Raw genomic sequence first — 20,470 nt, forward strand, 5'->3', positions numbered from 1 at the left:
TAGAAGCTCTCCAGCTTATGAGAGATGTCTCCATCTATGTGTATTTCAATCAGATTTCAGGCTAAGCCAAGAAGATTTAGTTTAATTCTCTGATCAGAAATGAGCCGGTTTCTGCAAGAGCCATCAGGAAATCCAAGAAAAGAAGCCTCGTGCATTCAAAGTTTCTCTCAAAGTTCTCCACATAAGGGCCATAGGTCAGTTGTTAGCGCCATCTGACGGCCTGCTATGAGTTGCTAGTTACTGACCATTTCCACATCCAATGAACAAACATCAAGTCTGACATTAGTTGGTACCCCGCTTGGCAAGCTCAACAAGGTAGACAAGGACTGAACGATGAATGCGTGCGGACAAAGAACTACACTGGGGCAGATACGCCCATTCCAGGACAGACAGACATATCTGTTCTATTGCTAAAACAAAGCAGTGTTCAGAGCTATCTAGCTAACATATTTCACACACTCTATATTCACTTTAAGAGTTCCAGAAGAAACATTTACAATCCCATATAACAGAAGCACTCCCTGAACAAGAAATCTTGATACAAACACACAACAAATTGCAGACACTAACCGAAAGTCTTCAGTCGAGGAGGCATGACACAGGAAGCTAAGGAAAGGAAAGCGGTTTTAATTCTGGGAGCAGCCAATGGGGATTTTAACAGTGGCAAGAAGGAGCCTATGAGAACCGGGATGTACTGGGTTAGACCAAGAGGGTTTCTCTTTAGAACAGCATCCAGGAGTCCTAGAGCTGCTTCCAGTTCGCCATCAAGCTGCAAGAGAAATCATTGCAATGGTTACTCCACAGACTATCTGCAAATCAAGGAAGAGGTTTAATCTTTTGTTTCTGATGAAAAACTGCAAATGGATTGTTGGTTGTTCTTACATTTTCATTAACTTTTCTTTTAATTGAAATGATTTGTTCATGTCAGTTTGCAGAGGTGACAAAAGTGTGTTGAGTCAAAAGTATCAAAATACCATCCCCTGTCCCCACCCTAGAGCGAGCAGAGGTCCAATTTCAGGCAATTTCAGTAACTTGCCTCCTTCAGTTGCTTTCTGATCTGAGACTCCTTCTCCAGCTGTGCATGCAGCAACTCCTTCTGTTTAGTAGTCAGCTGCACCTCCTCCTTTATTCCTTTCTTCTTCTTTATTTCCTGTAGGAGAGAGTTATTGACATTATTTGGGGACTATCACCACTATCCTCTCCACACAGGCTGTGGGGTGGGAGGGAAGGAGGTGGAGACAAAGAGAAAATGCAATCAACTCAAAATTAGCTACTCATAAGGCAACATCAAAACACTGCTCCAAAGACATACAACTCCTACTCAAAGGGCTGGTCTACACTTGAAATTTAGATCAACCCAGCTTCCTCACTCAGGGGTGTGAAAGCTCCACATTCCTAATCCTAACATAATTAAACTGTCCTAAATCCCCAAGTAGACAACGCTAGATTAGCAGAAGAATTCTTCCGCCAACCTAGCTACCGACTCTTGGGGAGGTGGATTACCTATGCTGATGGGAAACCACTTCCCGTTGGCACATGTAGTGTCTACAGTGAAGCGCTGCAGCATTTCAAACCTAGACAAGCCCTAAAATGCAGAACGAAGCTCAATGAATTCACAACACAACAGAGCATCCCATCAGCAGCAAGGCACCAGTCTTGCCCAGCTTTTGTTCAGCAAGGAATTATTCAGTGAACTGCACTTTCAGTGGCAACAGCTGTATGCAGTATTTCCACTGACTAGATCAGGGAAATTAGAGGCCTCCAAATAAATCTGGGAGATTTTTTTCCAGCAAATTACACTTTCACACGGCTACCCAATTTAAACAGGATTTACCACTTGTCCCATACAATAATGGGAATGAGTCTCTCATACAGACACAAGAAGTGTTAATTTGCTTGCTACGATTTCAGTTTATCACATTTAGTCCCAACGGCGGTGTGAGCTCTGGTCTTAGGCTGCGTTTGGACTGGTTCTACACTGATCTTTGCTGGAGATGTCCTCTCCCCACCTCAGTCCTGAGCTCAGCACTACCCGTTGTCACAAAGTCAGGCCAGATGGCTGCAAGAGGGCTCTGGAAGGCTGATATGTTAGCCCTAGAATGTTAAAGGCCCTTTTTCCTACAAGCTGAGAAGGGGTTACCTCGGGTTTTTTAGGGTCACCTGAATCCAATTAAGGGCTGCCTGAGAGCTCTTAAAACCCCTCCTCTGGTGAGAGAAAAGGGAAGAGAGAGAGAAGTGGTTGCCAGGCTAGCGACAGCAAGGAAATTAACTTCTCCAGGGTGAAAGGCTGTGCTCCTTCCCATAGGGGAAACAGCCAAACCTGAGTGTCTGCTAGGGGAAGAACTGACACCCCGAGGCAAACAACAGGACAACACCCTGCCCCAGTGAGGAGGTAGGGAAAGGTATCCCCCTTTGGGGTTTTTTGAGTTTGCAAGACTGTTTCCTTTTTGTTTAGCGGAGGAATCACCCTTTAGGCCAACCCTGAGGCCTACCCTGAAAATACGGCCAAAGGAACACAGAAGGGCGAAGGCAAACGCTGCCCAGAGTGGGGCTGATATACTCCAAGCCAACCACCGCCAAAGGGGGAAGTGCTAAGTCTGGCGACACGAAGGAGGTGCCTTGCCACACCCTATTTAACAGCAAAACTACTCATTTACTACTGGATTCTGCAAAAATGCATTGGCTGTGTCCTTGCCATTCAGATACTGGTGATCCAGTAGGTAGCACCTTCCCTCCCTAATTGTATTACAGTATTACCTAGAGGCTCCAGCTGACATCAGGGCACCATTGTGTTAGGTGCTGTACGTGTGTACACACACACACACACACACACACACACACACAGTAAAAGGCAGTCTTTGACCTGAATAGTTTACAATCTGAACAAAGGATGTAAGGTAAACCAGAGGCATAGAGGGGTGAAATGACTTGCCCAAGGTTATATGAAAAGTCAGTGGCAGAGCTGAGAATAGAACCTAGGTTTCCTGAGTCCCAGACTAGCATCCTATCCACTGGACTATGTTGCCTCTCCTAGTTCATACTGAACTACTGTCATGGCACAGAGTTAGAGAGCTGTGTTCCTGTTTTTTTTAAATGAGAAATCCTGAAAGATACCATGGCATGTTCATAAGGACAGGAGCTATTAACCATGGTATACTGGACAGATTCAAACTTGGGTCACTATATTTTTGCCTACCTTAATTCCTCCTAAAGTTTTAACTGGATACAGTATTATTCTTCACTTCCTGTCCTATACAGTTGATTATTGCTGGATGCTATTAAAGCCAACACATTTCAATCCATAAAATGATCCTTATATGTACTGTGTACATCAGTCAGGTTTCTAAAGGCGCTCTCCCAGACATTAATATCACATGTAGACAGAACCAATACTCATCCTGTTCCTATGAGGGTTGGGCAGGTCATTGATCAAACATATGGCAACCTGTCCGAAAAGAGCCCTTCGATTAATCTGACATAATTCCGTCTACTCTGTTCTTTTCCCCATGAAGCATATTCTGTACATACTGAATGGATCTGCTAGTTGTTACCAAAACGCAAGCTCCTGTTAACGCCTACTGAGAACCTATTAATAGACTGTTATACAAGATGCATGAAATAAGAGATGAGGATAGAAGAGACCCTTGCACATGCACTATATACTGGTTGCATTGTAATCATGTTCACATCACTAGAACTGCACAGCATATGAATGCATTTAAATCAATTTTAACAGCTGGTATTTGGACACCAAAAATTTACATTTCTACCAATACACATACACACACCCACACACAACAGAGCCATGCAATGAAACAGATGAGTTAGGCTGGTCATTAAAACCTTCAGCATTGGGTTGTCCTGCTACTATCACCTCACCTCCTTCAGCTCCAGCTCAATGATCTGCTCCTTGAAGGAATAAGCCTTATTCTCCCTCTTCATGTTGGCCTTTTTCATGCTGTCTTGTTGTGCACTGAGAAAAAGGTATTTAGAGGAATCAGCACAATGAAGCACACTGAGAAGGTTCCTGCTAAAAATCCAGGAACACCCATCTATGAGCAGCTGCTGAAGCCCTTTACCCCAAGACTGGAAGCCACTGGAAATTGACCTCCACATTCCAATTTACACAGGGAATTAAAAGCCCTTACCTCTGTATGATGGATTTATCAAACAGCTCCCCCTCTGGTGTCTGCATGATGGCAAACTCTTCTCGAGTCACATGGCGCAGAGCTGGGTTCTCCATAGAAGCTGAGATAGTGCTGATCAGCAGAGGGAGCACTCTGCGAGGTGAAAGTACAGAGAGCGATCCCACTGCATTCATGGACGACTGCCAAGAAAAAAAACACACTGTGGTCAGTAAAAAGCAACAGAGAGTCCTGTGGCACCTTTAAGACTAACAGATGTATTGGAGCATAAGCTTTCGTGGGTGAATGCCCACTTCGTCGGATGCATGTTCACTGAAACAGTCTCACCATCTTATTCACAAGACTATGTCCCTGCTGAGTTGGCTCAAACTATTTTTTCCCTAGGCCATTTTCTCCGAGCAAAGAGCTCCTTGTCTAAGGTGCTCCTGACACCTCACCCAGGCCTAGAGCTCAGCCACTGCCCCATCATTTCCCTAGCAACTTCCTATGGAAAAGGTTTTTTCATTCCTGCACTCTTTCCCTCCCACCCATGGCAGAACAGAGCTCCCTCCCTATGGGCCACTCTCCCTCTCTCATCACCTCCACCCTTTGCCACTGAGATGTCCTTGGAAATAGTTCAGGAAAAGCAAAAGCTAGTCACCTGGTTTATGGGTGTCTGGGTGGTGATTCTGGGTAGAATTTTATCCAGCTGTTTGGTAATGAAGTCTTCGGGGTCTATCTTCATCTTGATAAGGAGGACTGGCCAAAGCCCAGACTGCACCTCCACTGGAAAGACGTTTATGGGAATACATAAGCATAATAAATACAGAGCAGGGACTGCTAAGAAATCTAAGCAACCCCCCAGGCAGCCCTCACCAACACCTAGTAGCCAGTAGGATGGTCTTGTCCCTTCACTCACCCAAGGAAGGATGATGGCTCACTAACAGCATCTCCAGTGCTAGATTTTCTGTCTCAGTACGGTCCACCTCCAGCCCTGCTACAGCTGAGATCACACACAGTGTCTCCTGAAGCACACGAGGGGGTATGTATGTTTTCCCCAGCTCAGACAGCTCTCCAGTCTCTGTCACCAGAGCCTCAATGGGCAGCACCTGAACAGACAGAACTTGCAATTAACACATCAGAGCACATTTTTGAAGGCCTTGCCACTTCTCTCCCCAGCACAAAAAAAATTGTATTGGAACAAACAATAAACTGCCTTAGATAATATTGCGAACCTGCAGACTATGGAAGAAAGAAGAGATAAAGGCTGGTGCTGTGGTTGAAGCACAGAACTAAGAACCATGTAAAGGGAAGAGAAACTCTGAGAAAGGAAGGTTATTCTGAACTCAACCAGTGGTGAAAGGCAGGATAAAATAAGTCACCCTCCTAGAGGATGGATTTGGGGACGTTCACTCTAACAAGTACATCCAATCTGTATAATGGGTAATTCCCCCCAACGTCCTTACCAAAAAAACGTCTGCTAAGCATCTTGGATCCATCTGACATTGGGAGGGAGTGCCTAAGTGACTTAGGAGCAGAAGTCTCACTGAGTCATGTAGGTGCTTTTGCAAAACCCACCTATGGTGGTTGGATACTGCAAATCAATCTACTTTATAATTACACACAGTCACAGCCTAGCAAATAGTGTGTTTAATTTGGTCTCTTATTTTATTATTTTTTCATTTCTAAATAATTACCAATAAAATGTGCATATTATACATAATTTTTAAAGACAGCCTGAACAGTGCATCTGAACTATTAGCTAAGGGCAGCTACTAACCAGCACATCGAGAAAGGGAACAGAGTACTCTGGCCTCACAAAGGAGACAGAGAAAATAATAGGTAACTACTTAGACAAAAGAACACAGGCACATAGAAACTGGAAGTCTTCCTCCCCAAACAGAGGCACAGGAGGGATGGTGAGGACAACTGTGGTCACAAGGAAAGGTAAATGACCCGGACACCTGTACAGTTACTTATGGAAGTCTAGTAAGGAAGGAGTGGTGTTATGTGGGATCATTAACACAACAGACTTTATAAAGCCAAAATTCTGGTTTTGACATGTTGTGCAGCAACATTAATAGCAAGGGAATTACAGGGGCTGAATCTGCATGACACCAGGAACTAGTGGCAAGGGAATAGACCTGGTGATCATTCACCTTATGAGACTTGAGAACTGTTTTCAGCTCCTCCAAGATCCCATAGGCCAACTTGTACCCTCCAAGTGAGGACAAGAGTTTCCTAACCGTCTTCTGGGCATGCCTACGAACATGCCAGTTCCGGCTCAACAGTACTGCAACAAGGGCTCGGTGGTACTGTCTGAAAACAGAGAGAAACAAGTTCAGCAAGGGAACTAGTCAGGCAGAACATTCAGACATGTAGATATCAAAAAGTCCAGCCTCTCTGTGTAAAGTCCCAGGACCCCCCTCTCCACTGCCTGCATTAATACTTCAGCAAGTTAACTGCATCCGATTAAAACAGACAATTTCTACGTACTGAACTTTATTTTCAGGGAGCCGATGCGCATGATCCAAGAGGAGGCGCTCTGTCAGCTGCAATACCGTGCACATGGCTGTAGAGAAACACAAGACATGTAAGACAAACAGCGTGAGGGTTTACTTGCTGTGGGTTTAAAGAGGCTGGATCTTAACCTATGAGCAGACAAAGAGCGCACAGGACACTTCAGAACAACATATCTGAAAAACCAATCCTTCCATAGCTGCCAAGACACATCCTCTACTGATCCTGTGTAAGAGGTAACAGTATCGCAAGCAACTAAGATTGTGTCTATACTGGAAGTACCAAATGTAACTGAACTGGACTCTTACTAGCAGGGTTCTAGCATGATTCCCCCGAGCAATGTGAGTGGGGACAATTTTTATCTGATAACAGGTTATAGAAACTGGGCTATAGACAAGACCTTGTGTACCTCGAGACATAATGGACCTAAATTCCGCAGCAATGCCCTAGTATCTGTGGCATTCTGGTGCAGCTTCATTCAAAAATGAGCATATAATACTATTGCTACAATAGGCCGTGCTACTTAATTTATGCCATTCTCAGATTCTCTGTTTCCGCATGCCCCTGGTTTTTGTCTCAACAACATATAGCTGCATGAGAGAAGATGTTGAGAGAAGCTGGAGGTTTTGGCACTTGGATAGGGGGGAAGTGGGGATTTTTGGCAACCAGAAAGTCATCAGAAATGGTTTGGCATTGTTAAGCAACATAGTTCGCTATTTCTGCTTACATAATCTGTAGTGAAACATTTCACAATTGGTCACTTACACTGTCAGCATTAGGCTCCAGAGTTGAAATGTAATTGCAATTAACAATGGCTGTTAAGTATCTGAGGGATATTATTTCAGGTTGTCTGCAAACTCAGGAGGATCTCTGTTCATGTTTCCAAAGTTTCCTTCACAACAGCGAGAGCAGGAAACTTCTTCTTTTAAATGAAAGCTCAGATTCTGAAGCATAATTCTATAGTAAAGGGTGGATTCTGCAGCAGCACAGAACACATACGCCCTGGCTATCATCACATCTCTATAATACTGTTTTGCTATCATTGTCTTGGGGAAAAAATCCCTGTCCATACTAGTCAGGGAAACAACACTAGCACCTTGTTCGTGACAGCCATGTTCAAAGAGTTGTTGTGTGCATAGCTCTGCTCTTAACAGGAACAAGTACAGCACCTTTCAGCAATACTAATGTAATCAGGAGAAAAGGAGAACTCTGACTTCTGAACTGTGATCACAGTGAGTAAAGGAGAAATAATATTACTTCAAATTTAGAAAGATTTACATCTTCAACGCTCTGCACACAGATAAAATCACTTTGAGAACTAATTAATCACCTCATTTTCAAATATTTTGATTGAAAAAGTCATGTTTTTCTGGACACGTTGTGTTAATTTTTCCTTTAAATCTTTTGAATTCATTTTAAACATGAGGGGACAAAATGGAGACAGCACTCACTATAATTCATAGCACAACAGATTTTCTGTCTCCCCCGCTATTCCTCCTCCACAAATCTCTCCATTTCTCCCATTGATTTTCTTTCCCAACACACCATTACTTCTCCCCTTTTTCTCTTTCCTCCACCAGACCTCACTCTTTGGGTTTCTCTAGACTAAAACTTGTGATAATCTACTGACTGTAGATACTCCACAATTATTTTTGTCATGGAACAACATTTGTGAAGTGTCTAGATTAGCATTTAACAAGGTGTTTGATAACTCAAAGTAATCAACGAATTCATGTTAAAAGAGGATCATGAGTAGACTAGACAGGCCCTTTGAGAGAGCAATCTGTTCACTTTAGTCTGAAATCTGACCCTAGTGTCAGACAATATGGCTAATAAGCAGCAGCATCTCTTGTAAAGTCCCAAATAATAGGATTAAACAGGAACTGGATGTGTATCAATGAACTCGGATCACATTTAACAACTCACCTTCCTCTGATGCAGACTGCAAGAACTTCTCAGAAGTGAATATTTGCTTTTTCTCATCCAGAATCAGCTGCCAGAAGCCACTCAGCTTGGACTCTGAGAGAGAGGGGGAGAGATTTTTCCATCAAGGTAATTCAAAATAAGCCAGGATTTACCATGCAATTACTTCTCTCATTGAAGCATAGTTCAATCCTGTCTCTTAAATTGGGGTTCTCTACCTTCACTGCTCTTCAGGTATAAAGCTTCCACAACTTCCCGCTATCGCATTCAGACTGTATACCACCTACACACCCACCCACAGCCCTGTTACAACAGCACTTTCTACTACAGACATTTACTTATAAACCAAGAGATTACAATAATTAGAAAGCCCCATTTACACCTGCATCTCTGTCTCATCTAGACCTTCCTAGGACAAGTCTTCCAAGTGATCCAAACATTGAAGGGGAGGAGGGAACTTGCACGTCATGTTTGGTAGACAGGGAGCAAGCTGTATAGAGGAGTTTTGCCCTAGCAGATACCGGAGTTTGGACAGTTCTTGGAAGGAGGCTTTGGTGGTGGAATTTAATTGGAAGCATACAACCTTTGCTACTCTAGTGGATGGTGGGGTCCCCAACTGCTTCTTTAGAGGGTCATTTCCCAATTTTCCAATCTCACCACGCTCCAAAGAAAGAGAAAGTGTTACAAAAGAAAAAGGTCATTCTTAATGCTGGTTTAATCAATGCCTCAGTCAATAATTATGGGAATTTAAGACCTAAGTGAAGATTTTCTGTAATGAGAGAGACCACTAAAAAGGCATGCTGCACCAACCTAAGGCACTGAAGTCAGATTTTCACAGCTATGGCACAGTAACAATTCTGCTTAGTCTCACTTACATGAGATCTGCCTGCACTTGCTCAACATGGGATAAATCTTACCATGGTTTATACTTTAACTGGCTTACAAACAGACAAGGATTCTCTGTGAGGAAGCACAGACAGACTAAGAATATGAGAATATCACAAATCCACTGTCAGTGTGCTGGTAACTTGTTCATTTGTGGCCTCTTACCAGCTAGTGCATCAGCCAAAGACATCCTACAGATCAGCAAAGCAGAAGCAACGCCTTCCGTTACCATGGAAACCTGCGTACTTTGAGATGCAGACTTTTCCACTGTCTGGATAAGCATTGGTAATAAGTCCATTGCCTGTAATAACGTGTCACCTGAGGAAAAAGGAAGAGATAAGAGGCAAGAGAAGGTGGACTTCCTGGATCTACACTGAAAAATTCTAACAGCTCTTCTGTTGTCATGAATCCAGTTATGGAAATGAACTACAGAGACCATTGAGAAGGGTCTACATCTCCAGAGCAGATAATCTGCCAAAAGGACTCTAGTTCCTTACATCACCACTGTACTTAAATTTTAACCCACGGCAAACAGAGACACTTTCCCACTCCTCCCTCCTCAGTAACATGCTGCCTTCTCTCTCTGAATTTCTGTTCAGAATGAAAGAAGATTCCGATCCAATGCTACACAATTACTCATCCACCCAACTTCCACCCAGTTTCCTTGCATTTGACAGAGAATGTTTCCTGAACAGAGTACATTTTCTGAAACAAGGCAAAGCAGACTTCATTGGAAGGTCTGTGAGCACCTCTCTCATCTCAAATAATCAAAAGTCAAAGGATTCTACCTTTGGCTTTCAAATTTAAATATCCTTTAAATTAACATTCAAAACTACCTTTTTTACATTTCCAATACAAGATGTAACACAAAATACCATAAACAAAAAGAAATATTTCCAAATATGTAACATCACAAAATTTCAAAGTCAGTCAAGAAAGAGTATTTTAACCATAAAAAAATCCAAGAATTAGATCAAATATCTTTATACTCTTCATGTTTATCAGTTGCTTGGGGAAAAAAATTCTCAAGGTTTGCCAGGTAGGTCAAACCAATGGCACAATCAGCAAGACAAATGGGTAATTTCCATTTTTGTAATATTGATGCCTTGATCCCTGATTCCATGAGCAGCTGCACACAAGCAGACCCATGCACCCCGATGAAGCCCCAACAACCTCAGGGGTCTGGCTACAAGGGTCTCAATGCAGGATCCTGGCCCTCACCACTAATTTAGTTCTCAAAGTATTTGCTTCTGCCCTCATAACAATAGACAGATTCCTGGTAGACAGAAATGCAGCATTCACTTAGAAAGTCCAAATTCAGTCGCTCACAATGAGAAAATGAAGGCAGTTCCACAGTATCTGTGTAATATTTGCATTAACTGTTCAGCTACACCAACACTGATCCTCTCTTTGGTTTATACAGTCTCAGTGACAGTGGATTTATTTAAACGTCTATTATATATTTTATTTAGACTACAGATACAGTTACTCTACAGTATGGGGATCAAATTTTGGGTCCACAATGATGAGGGCCAGTAGAAGCAATTCTCAAAGGGGTACCAAAAGTTTGGGGTTTCTGAAGACCTTTACTTCAGAAACAATTTGTCACACAGAATCTATCTATATCCCTGCAATGATCAGTTTACACCTAGAAGCATGAGATTCAATTACCCTTCTGTTACCCTGCATAACTGTAAGAGTTATGATCATAAAGTTTACCTTTGAAAGAGGCTAGCATGCATTGCAGGTAGGCATGTCTCACAGCTGAAGTAGAGGTTTTAAGGCTGAAGGCTTTCTTTAACCACTCTACAAGCTTCTTGGGAACTTCTGTGGTGAACCGATTACACCAAAGAGCAAGGACAGAGACAGCATGTACCAAAGTGCCTTCGTGGACTGGGAAGAAATGCAGAGAAAGTCAACACAGCTATCTCAAACCCATGAATGCATTGAGAAGGTAGCAGGTAAGCAGGAAGATGCTGAGGAGTGATGGAAAGGATATCCATCACTACACTTCAAACTGAACTTACATAGCATATTCTCTCTACAAGGCTGCTTTATCACTATAGAATGAGGGTCTACACCAGCAGTTCTCAAACTGTGGGTTAGGACTCTGTTTTAATGGGGTCGCCAGGGCTGGCATTAGACTTGCTGGGGCCCGGGGCCAAAGCCAAAGCCCGAGCACCACCACCCGGGGCCAAAGCCCAAGGGTTACAGCTCAGGTTACAGGCCTCCCCACCTGGGGCAGAAGCCCTTGAGCTTTGGACCCCCCGCCAGGGCAGTGGGGCTCAGGTGGGTGAGCTCAGGCTTCAGTCCCCGCTCCTGGGGTCGGAAGGGGGTTGTGGTGCAATGAAGTTTGAGAACCCCTAGTGTACACAAAGGATCCCGTAACTCAATAGCTGTGTATCAGAGTTATCTTCAGCGAAATATGCTCTGCACCAAAATCCTACTCTGGCTTGAATGAAGCTGGGCAGGATCCAGAACAAAGAAAACTGTGTCCTCACCTTCTTGTTGCAGGAAAGGGATGAAAAGTTCAGCCATGGTTCCACTCAGATCTTGACTTGAAGATCCAGAAACCACATGATGACTAAAACTACCAATTCCTAAAATGACAAAACACCCCCTGGTTAGTGCCCTACTACAAGAGTTACTGCAAACCAAACAATGTAGGCTACAACCGACACCTCATAGCTCAATCCCATTCATCCCTGCCTGTCCAAATTTCTCTCCATTGCTGCACCAGTTCTGGATTTAGCCGTCCTGCAGCTACAGAACCTGGTGGACCTCTCTCTAAATTTCTATCATTGCTGCAACCACCTAATCCTCCTCCTTTGGCTACACATTGTAAAGCTTTCTGAATTTCCACTGGTCTCTAATGGCCACCAACAGCCATCAACCTACTTAAAGAGCAGAAGGCCATTAGCCTGCAGGCAATAATATGTACCATCACCCAAGACCTTCCAGCCATGGCTGGTTAAGAATTACTGGGCTGGGAGCTCTCAGCCCAGACACTGACACCTCAAGTATTCATCTTTCCGCTAAATCTGTTCCACTGTAGAATGAACCTCTCTACTTTCTTCCAGTAGCCTTACCTGAAAGGACACTTATCTTCTGAGCCACAACCGTCAGTTTCCCCTCAGAACCTGTCAACAAAAAACACGGTGGTGAGAGAGTTGGTAGCAAGCAATCTAACTGGGGCATTTATTAAATCCATGAGAGAGACAGACTATTTTTACCAGAAAACTGTTCAGCCTTCCATCTGATCCAGACCATGCTGGCTCTATTCAACTTTTACAGCTGACATACAATATGGAACACTCCTCAAAGCAAGCAAACTTCAGCTGATCTGCACTGACTGACTCAGAAGTTACTTACCCCCCAGGATAGCAAACAGGTGTCTCCCCAGTGACTCCACAGCCGATGGATCACTGCATTGTCGAGCCAGATTCTTTAATGCCACCACTGCCTCATCCATCAGCTGTGGACTGTTGGATTTCAGTTGACCTAAAAATGGAATGTGCAAGCTACGAGTTACTCAAGAGCTATGCACATTTCCTCCACAGGGGGCGAAGTCATCTTTGTGCATCCATGCGGCCTGCCTTAGCTTCTGGCCAAGTCAGAATTTCCTCCCTTCTATTTTGGCAGGGCATATAATCAGTATTGTTACTATTAACGCCGCAGTTCTACAGCATTTTACAGACATTAACAAATTTACACTCCACTCCTCTGTGAGATTGGAATGATACTTCCCTATTTTACCGATGGAGATACCGAGGCACATGGAATTAAGTGCATTGCCCAGCGTCACAAAGCTAGTCTGTAGCAAGGCTGGAAACAGAAGCCAAGTCTCTTAACTCTCTGTTCCATGCCCCACCCCAAAAGCAGCTGCCCTCCTGGTACTAAACCACTTTGCACAACAGGCCTCAGGCAGCCACAAGATTGCTAGAACTGAAACCCCAATTCTTTTCAGAAGTTTAATGTGCAATATTTCAATTCCGTATCACAGTATCGCCTCCCACCCACGACAAGGACATCTTCATAGTCAAGAATGGCACTAACAATATGGCAATCATAAACACACAGGCACAGTCAGAGTTGTAGGGAGTCCTGCTAAGAATCTGTCAACCCATCCAGAGGTCATGGCACTTACTGGCCAGTCCCTTCACGATGTCCAGAGCATACTGGCTGAGATCAAGGGTCACGGATGCTAGCAAGCAGGAGATTGCTGGGGACAGAAAAGAAGTTATGGTATTAAACAACTGGCTTTTATCCTGGCAGTAACGTCACACAGTCCAAGCGCTCAGAGACCATTAGAGAGGAGTTGTTGCCATGAGAAGTGGAAAGAAAACCACAGAAACTGCCTCCCATGGACAAATTTACTCAGAATTATTCTACACATTCAGCTCTGAAAGGCTGTTCCCCGCAAGCAGTAGATACCACATACCCAGCCACTTGGGATCACATCACCAGTGCGACCCCTCCACATTCACCCTGTAGGAGCCAGCCAGCCTGCCACCTAGCTCTGCTCACAGGCAAAGAGTCTGCCTGAGCACAGTCCAATGGGTGGCATTCTCCTATTACCCACACCAATTCCTGAACTCCAAGGAACAATCCTTCATGCCCCCACCCCATGTTGTTTAGAGAAGACTCACTTTCAATCACGTTCTCAGGGCTCCGCAGTAGGGATTTCTGCAGAGTTGGTAGGACCAGGTCCTTGAATTCAGAGTGAGTCACATATCGGAGAAGGGGGGCACAGTTATCCTGCAGAGAGAACACGGTCAGGCACCCAACACAGCAGCAAACATTATACATGGGACAAAAGTATAAACAGTGCCATGTGTCTCACCAGCAAGTGCTTCTGAGGTTTTGTCTTACTCATTACGATGGTCTTCATGTAGAAATCCAGAAGGGCACTCTGAACAAGCAGAACATCTGTTACAGTCATGTCACAACCTGCTCACACTCCCCGAATGCCAGCAGGGAGCCAAAGATCATGCCGCGGCTTGTTTCCCCCCAAAACACTAAGCCCCATTCAAGCTGAATTTCAGTTCTATTACCACTCCCCCACACACAGCTCCACTAGGAAGCATGGTTCTTTGCCCTATCTGCCAGCCTGAACATAAAAAACCCACAGAGAGCTAAGTGCTCAGCTCCATTCCTGAAATGGGGATATAGAGATAGGGAAAGCAGGTGTCTTGGCCATCTCCCTAAAAGCAAGAGATACACTGAAGAGCTGGGTGTGCCAACAGTCTCCCTAAGCACAACTCAGATCAGGATACCTGAGTTTTAATCAGATCAATCTCGCTTTACTATCAGACTGACAGATGTAAAGCACCAGCCTTGCTGTAACATTTCTACCCCTTCCCAATGGAAAATCATTCTGATTATTATGGAGGAGAAAGAGGAGCCAGTGTTCTTATTTACCTTGTGTCTGTTAATAACATCCATCTCTTTCTGGCTTGTGCAGAATTGCACCAGAAACCCCAGCATTGCAGCATAGCTCTGGTTTGGTTCTAGACTGAGAATGACAGACAGGTACTGATCCACCAGCCCTGGGTTCTGTTGAGAAGAACCATAAGATACATTAACTCAAGTGACACTAGAAAAGTCAGTGAATTAGGTCACACTGTGTCAAACCATATGTCACCTCTTTCCAAAGCCTGTTCAATTTCTTCACAGCTCCAGCCACTGCATGTTTGTGAGAACCTCCCAGAACTTCTAACAGAAGCAAACACTGGACTTCCACCTGCCAAGAGAAATAGGAAGACACATTCACACACTTAACACTTGAGAAATAGAAATAGATAACGTTCACTCTAACTCTGAGTAAGGCTTCTAGGATCTTCATCAGCAACTTCCTCACCACAAATGACTTTAAACAGGATTTCAAATAAATGTTCCTGTGAGCATTGTAAAGAGAACAGCAGTTTCACATCTCCAATTGGTACTGTGTTCCAAGATGGCAGGAATAAGGTCCACAGGACAGACCAACCAATCGAGAGAAAATAAAGTGAAAAGCTCTTAACACCATCCCAAATGTGATATAATTGGCAACCTGCTTAGGAGACACCCAAGATGAGACCAGTACAGGATACTGCAGGGTTGGGGTTCAGCTGCATAACTAACAGATCTGGGGGGGTATCCAAGACGAGAACATCAATTTTGTTGCAGTTCCAGACAAGTGTACAGAGCAAGTTTGCCTGGCTCTAGCCAAAGCTATTAATCTCAATACCTCCTGCCTCTTTTACCAGAATAAGGGAGACCAAAAACTATACAAAGTGTATAGGGTAAACAAAGGGAAGAGAAAGGCCCTATGAAGGTGGGTTTTAATGTAACACCAGCTGTTACAATCACCACTACCAAGCCCACAGTCACATTCAGGATTCTTCTCATTGCCACATTAGCCTGGAAATACACAACAATACTTCAAAGCGTCTTCCTTATCCCTGAGGGGCAAGATACCTTTCCAGAGCACAAAAGTACCTACCAGCTTTTTCCATGTTTCTCCTTCTCTCTTGTCACGTGTTGGGAAGACTATGCGCACAAGCAAACAAATCCAGGAGAGAGCCAGCAAAGCTGCAGATCCACTGCTCTTACTGTCACAGAAAGGGGAAAAGGGAGTGAGTCTATAGTTCCAGAGATATTGCTCAGCCTTATTAACCCAGGACACACACATTATTATGCCCAAACTGGAATTTGTCACCTTGTTAGCGAAGCATCTTTACTGGAGAAAAACAGCTGAAGTCTCAGGTTTTAAATCAATTCTCAGCACCACTAATTAGCACATTTTAAACATTCAGAATCCTCTGAACAACACATCAAAAGGCCAAACCTTGCCTTCTGGGGATGTCAAACCACAATATGAGAAAGATCCCTAAGATCTGTGGAGATCCCTAAGGCCAGTAGAGAAGGGAGAGGCAAACATTTTCCAAGTTGAATCCCTGGGCTGCAAGTAACCCAGTTGCTCTCTTCTACAGGCTGACTGGACTGCACTGTCTCAGATTTCTGAATGACTACTCACTTATCATTCACCCTCAGCCACTTTGGCGCAACACACTTATTCCTGATTTGTGCCAGATCTATTTTCTATCTCTGTTGCAATCCTCAGCTCTCTCCCAAGGTGATGGCAGAAGATGGATCCTTCACATGCCTGTCAGAGCTCAAATAATCATACCCCTTACAGACAATAACAGGATCAGAGTCCCTTAAGAACCAGCTGCTACCAGACAGTAACTAGAGGAGTAAATACTACATTGCATGGATAAATCGAGATTGGACATTTTTTCTAAAAGACATACTCTAATTCAAATCCCTAGTTACTGGGCTTGATGCGGGAATCACCGGGTAAAGTGCTGTGGTCTGTGTTATGCTGGAGGTCATGCTCAATCATAATGGTCACTTCTGGCCCCATTCCCTAACTGGGATCTCTGGTTGCTACTGTAATACAACAGCAATAAAGCGTTTTAGAAATGAATCTCAAGAACACACCACAGCAGGGGTAACCAATTATTTTTTTTCAAGGTCCAAATTTCTTGGTCAAGGTCCAGACTCCAGAGAAAAATAATACAAAACCAGTAACAATACTGGTAATAATAAGTAAATAAAAAGATGTCACCGTCCGTTGTAAAGCATCTGGTGGTCTGGATTTGGCCCACGGTCCACCTATTGACTACCCCTGCACCACAGAATCAACCCAAAGCAGATTAAGATACCAAAGCTAATAATGTCTTGAAATTAAACAGCTGAACAAGTGTCCCTTTCCTGGTCATTCCTTGATAAAGCAGCTTAAAAGAAGTCGTCCTGTATTTGAAGGCTACTGAAAGGAAACTGTAATCCAGCCCAACCCTGCTATCTGAATTTCACTAGAAGTAAGCCTCTCCCTTCCCAATGGGCATTCAGTGTGCTGTGTCTGCATAAAGAAGTACTAGCTGCAGTACTCTCCAATCAGAGTCAAAACAGGCTTCAGCAGAAGTTTCTGAGTCACCCTCTTGGAAATGATGTTGCTTCTATGGCAAGATGGTTGACGTGGTAAATGAGAATAAAATACGAACCATCAATTTTCCCTAATTCTGCTTGGAAAAGTAAGAGTTACCCCCTCTCAGTGGTAAAGCTTCCATTCTGGATGCAAGAGGCTGACTGGCAGTATTTCATGAAATGGTTTCATGCACAGCAACGGGAATAGCAGTCAGCCCTCACCTTGGAACTCCAGCCTTGCCACTGATCCCTAAAGACTGCAGGGATTGCAGAAGGTTCTTTGCTGTTGCTTCTGGCTGGGACTCTGCAAGCTGTTGGAGAGCTGACTGCAGGGCTCTGCGGGATGCTGCATCTCTATAGGGGAAAGGAAACATTTTCTGTAACGGTTACAAATCTTGTCAGTGTTTCAGATATTAAATTCTAGATTCCACAGAGAGGGTTCTGCCTCCTCTTACCATCAGTCTGGCCAACAGCCATTATCTCTTTACCATTCCAACAGGTGAAGAAGGGTCTACATCATCTACACTCATGGCAGAATGACCCATTCCCTACCTCAACAGACAGTCTGACCTGAACAGAGGAACACCACAACAATTCTCATCCCATGACACAAGATTAACAATTAATTCTGGCAGGCCCAAAGGGGGGTTTCAACCATTTCTTTACTACAGACCACAGTTTAAATCTAACCCAAAATTGCTCAGTTACAGCCCGATCCTGCAACTCATGGAGCTCTGCAAGGGCAAAGGGATGCACTCATGCACAGTGATTTGCAGGATCAAGATCTTAATTTGTTTTTAATTTGAAAAGATGAATTTTTGTTATTTGGTGTAGTAAAACTTGTTTTTCTACAGATTCTAAATGTTGGGCCTACCTTACTGAACAGCACTCTTTTATGACAAATCTCGCTATATACTACACTCCACATCAACACTATTTCCATATGGAAGATACTACAGTCAAGTTCAACTACCAGATATGCAGCCTTCCCAGCCCCACGTACTCACCTGTAACGATGCAGGGTGAGGCAGAATAGTTTGCAAAGGCCTTTAACCGCACTCTCTGGCAGATCTGCAATAAAATTCCAAAGTGTTTATTTGGGAATCATCAATAAGGCCCCAATCCCACAAACATGCACATGCTTCCTTTTACTACTGTGAGTAGCCCCACTGATTCCAGTGAAACTATTCATGGCAGTGAAGTTAAGCATGTGTGTAAGTGTTTGCAGGATCCAAGGCTGATTGACTGTCATGACCAAAAAAAAAAAAATGGGAATCAGAATTTCAATTTTTAGAAGTTGGGAAAAAATCAGAGCACACAATACTTTAATATTAAATTGTATGTCATCGGAGATTATGAGAAAAGTCAAATAAATATCTTATTTAAAAAAAAAAAAAAAAAACACCAACCCTCATTTTCAATCATTAAATGCATTTTAAATTTAAGAGCATTTGAAAATCCCATACTCTGCTACTCTGGACAGATATAAAGCTACATTTGCACTAATGATTCATGGAGGAGTCTTATTTAGTAAAAGACTGGCCAGGGTGATAAAGAGCATGATTTTATACAAAAAACCCTAAAAGCCATGGCTGTGACATACAACCTTGGGACCTGATCTAGAGTCCATAGACACAAAGGAAGTCTTTCCATCAACTTCAATGAGCTTTGGATCAGGTCCTTAATCATTTGTAGAGCGCAAGTTAAAAATTCTAGGCTTGCTTTGTAATCAAGAAGCATAATAGAAGATCCAGCCTCCTACATGAAATATGGTAACACTAGTTTGAGTGAAACCAACTGGACATCAGCATCAAACAGGGCTCCCTCCGCATCTCAGTGTCCACAAATATTTTATGAGTATCTGCTGAAGGATTTAACCTTTATATTTTCATTCCTCCTCTTTTCTTATGTCTACGCTGAACAAGATACTCAAATTGCTGCTGCATGTTTCCTCATCACCCTCTTAGTTACCTTTTTCCAAATGTAGAGAATAAATTTTCACTATGGTCAGACTCAGTGAGGCAGAGTTATGCCACAGGATAGACCCAGATGAGTAATCAGCTATAGGTTGCTTGCTCTTAGATCAGGAGCATTTTGGAAGTGATTTATTCACCTTTCAGAAGAGGCATGCTATCATGCCCAGTAATACTATCATCACATTTACAGAACACCTTTCACCTTGAAGGATCCCAATGAACTTCATGTAAAAAGGAAACATTTCAGTCAACACTGAAAAACAGCCACCTCTGGGATGGTTCACAGCAGCTGTTTAAAAGTACACAACACCACCATACAACATGTTAAAACAAAGTGGAAAAACTAAATTTAAATCACTCCTGCAATTTCATCTAAGCAAAATTTATTTGCTCTCACAAAAATTTACCAGGACACCTCTACAATGGGAATATGTAATAAGCAGGAATCCCACTTTACATCTTCACTTCTCATCTGAGATGCCTGTTTTAGGCTTTGCTGGAGCCCGAGGCATAATTAACAGTGCGACCCAAAGGCTATGAACCAGAGTAGCCTGGCCTTGGCAAAATAGCAGCACACCAAGTAAGCACATTCTTGACCTGAGAGGATGGTACAGTGTTCTCAAGTAACGGTGTAAACACATTCCTAGGAGATGGTACAGGAACACACAGGCCTCTCGTAAGAGAAGGATGAGATGACAAGATAACGGATGGGGATGTTTTGTTTGAACTAGCAGGCACAAGGTACAGGGCAGTAATGAAAAACATATGGAGTGTAAAATGTAACTTGTTTGTATCGATGTATAAAAGGGGAAGGCATAGGAGGGGCAACTTTGTACTTGCCAAGGGGACTGCATCCTGGTGTGCTGAGTGGCTGCCTTGTTGCAGGCATACACGTGTTAATGTACCTCTAGCTCCTATGTTAATACTGTGCTTTGTCAGCAATAAACCTGGCCAAGCGCCTTTGCCACTGAACAGAGCCTGTGGTCTTTCCTTATGAATAACATCGAGGTCTGCTGGTGTTTAGAACTGTTTAGGAGGAGGAGAGGGGCAGAACAGAAAAATGGAGCAAAA

The 20,470-nt window shown here is 43.4% G+C and overlaps 1 protein-coding gene across 1 annotated transcript in view; it reads right to left on the minus strand.

The window, feature by feature from the left end:
* Positions 1 to 20,470, minus strand: part of GCN1 (GCN1 activator of EIF2AK4) — a 59,669-nt gene that overhangs the window by 35,699 nt on the left and 3,500 nt on the right. The window contains exons 3-24 of the mRNA XM_065417624.1: positions 18,431 to 18,494; positions 17,646 to 17,777; positions 15,937 to 16,045; positions 15,097 to 15,195; positions 14,874 to 15,008; positions 14,296 to 14,364; positions 14,102 to 14,210; positions 13,600 to 13,674; positions 12,825 to 12,953; positions 12,542 to 12,592; positions 11,954 to 12,052; positions 11,172 to 11,345; positions 9,618 to 9,770; positions 8,571 to 8,663; positions 6,621 to 6,696; positions 6,284 to 6,443; positions 5,044 to 5,233; positions 4,786 to 4,910; positions 4,149 to 4,327; positions 3,880 to 3,973; positions 1,037 to 1,150; positions 571 to 769 (exon numbers count right to left, since the gene is read on the minus strand). Coding sequence (XP_065273696.1) covers positions 571 to 769; positions 1,037 to 1,150; positions 3,880 to 3,973; positions 4,149 to 4,327; positions 4,786 to 4,910; positions 5,044 to 5,233; positions 6,284 to 6,443; positions 6,621 to 6,696; positions 8,571 to 8,663; positions 9,618 to 9,770; positions 11,172 to 11,345; positions 11,954 to 12,052; positions 12,542 to 12,592; positions 12,825 to 12,953; positions 13,600 to 13,674; positions 14,102 to 14,210; positions 14,296 to 14,364; positions 14,874 to 15,008; positions 15,097 to 15,195; positions 15,937 to 16,045; positions 17,646 to 17,777; positions 18,431 to 18,494 — 2,628 coding nt within the window. The remainder of the gene's footprint in view (positions 1 to 570; positions 770 to 1,036; positions 1,151 to 3,879; positions 3,974 to 4,148; positions 4,328 to 4,785; positions 4,911 to 5,043; positions 5,234 to 6,283; positions 6,444 to 6,620; positions 6,697 to 8,570; positions 8,664 to 9,617; positions 9,771 to 11,171; positions 11,346 to 11,953; positions 12,053 to 12,541; positions 12,593 to 12,824; positions 12,954 to 13,599; positions 13,675 to 14,101; positions 14,211 to 14,295; positions 14,365 to 14,873; positions 15,009 to 15,096; positions 15,196 to 15,936; positions 16,046 to 17,645; positions 17,778 to 18,430; positions 18,495 to 20,470) is intronic.

The sequence above is a fragment of the Emys orbicularis genome, chromosome 16 (assembly GCF_028017835.1).
Source record: "Emys orbicularis isolate rEmyOrb1 chromosome 16, rEmyOrb1.hap1, whole genome shotgun sequence".
NCBI classification, from domain to species: Eukaryota; Metazoa; Chordata; order Testudines; family Emydidae; genus Emys; species Emys orbicularis.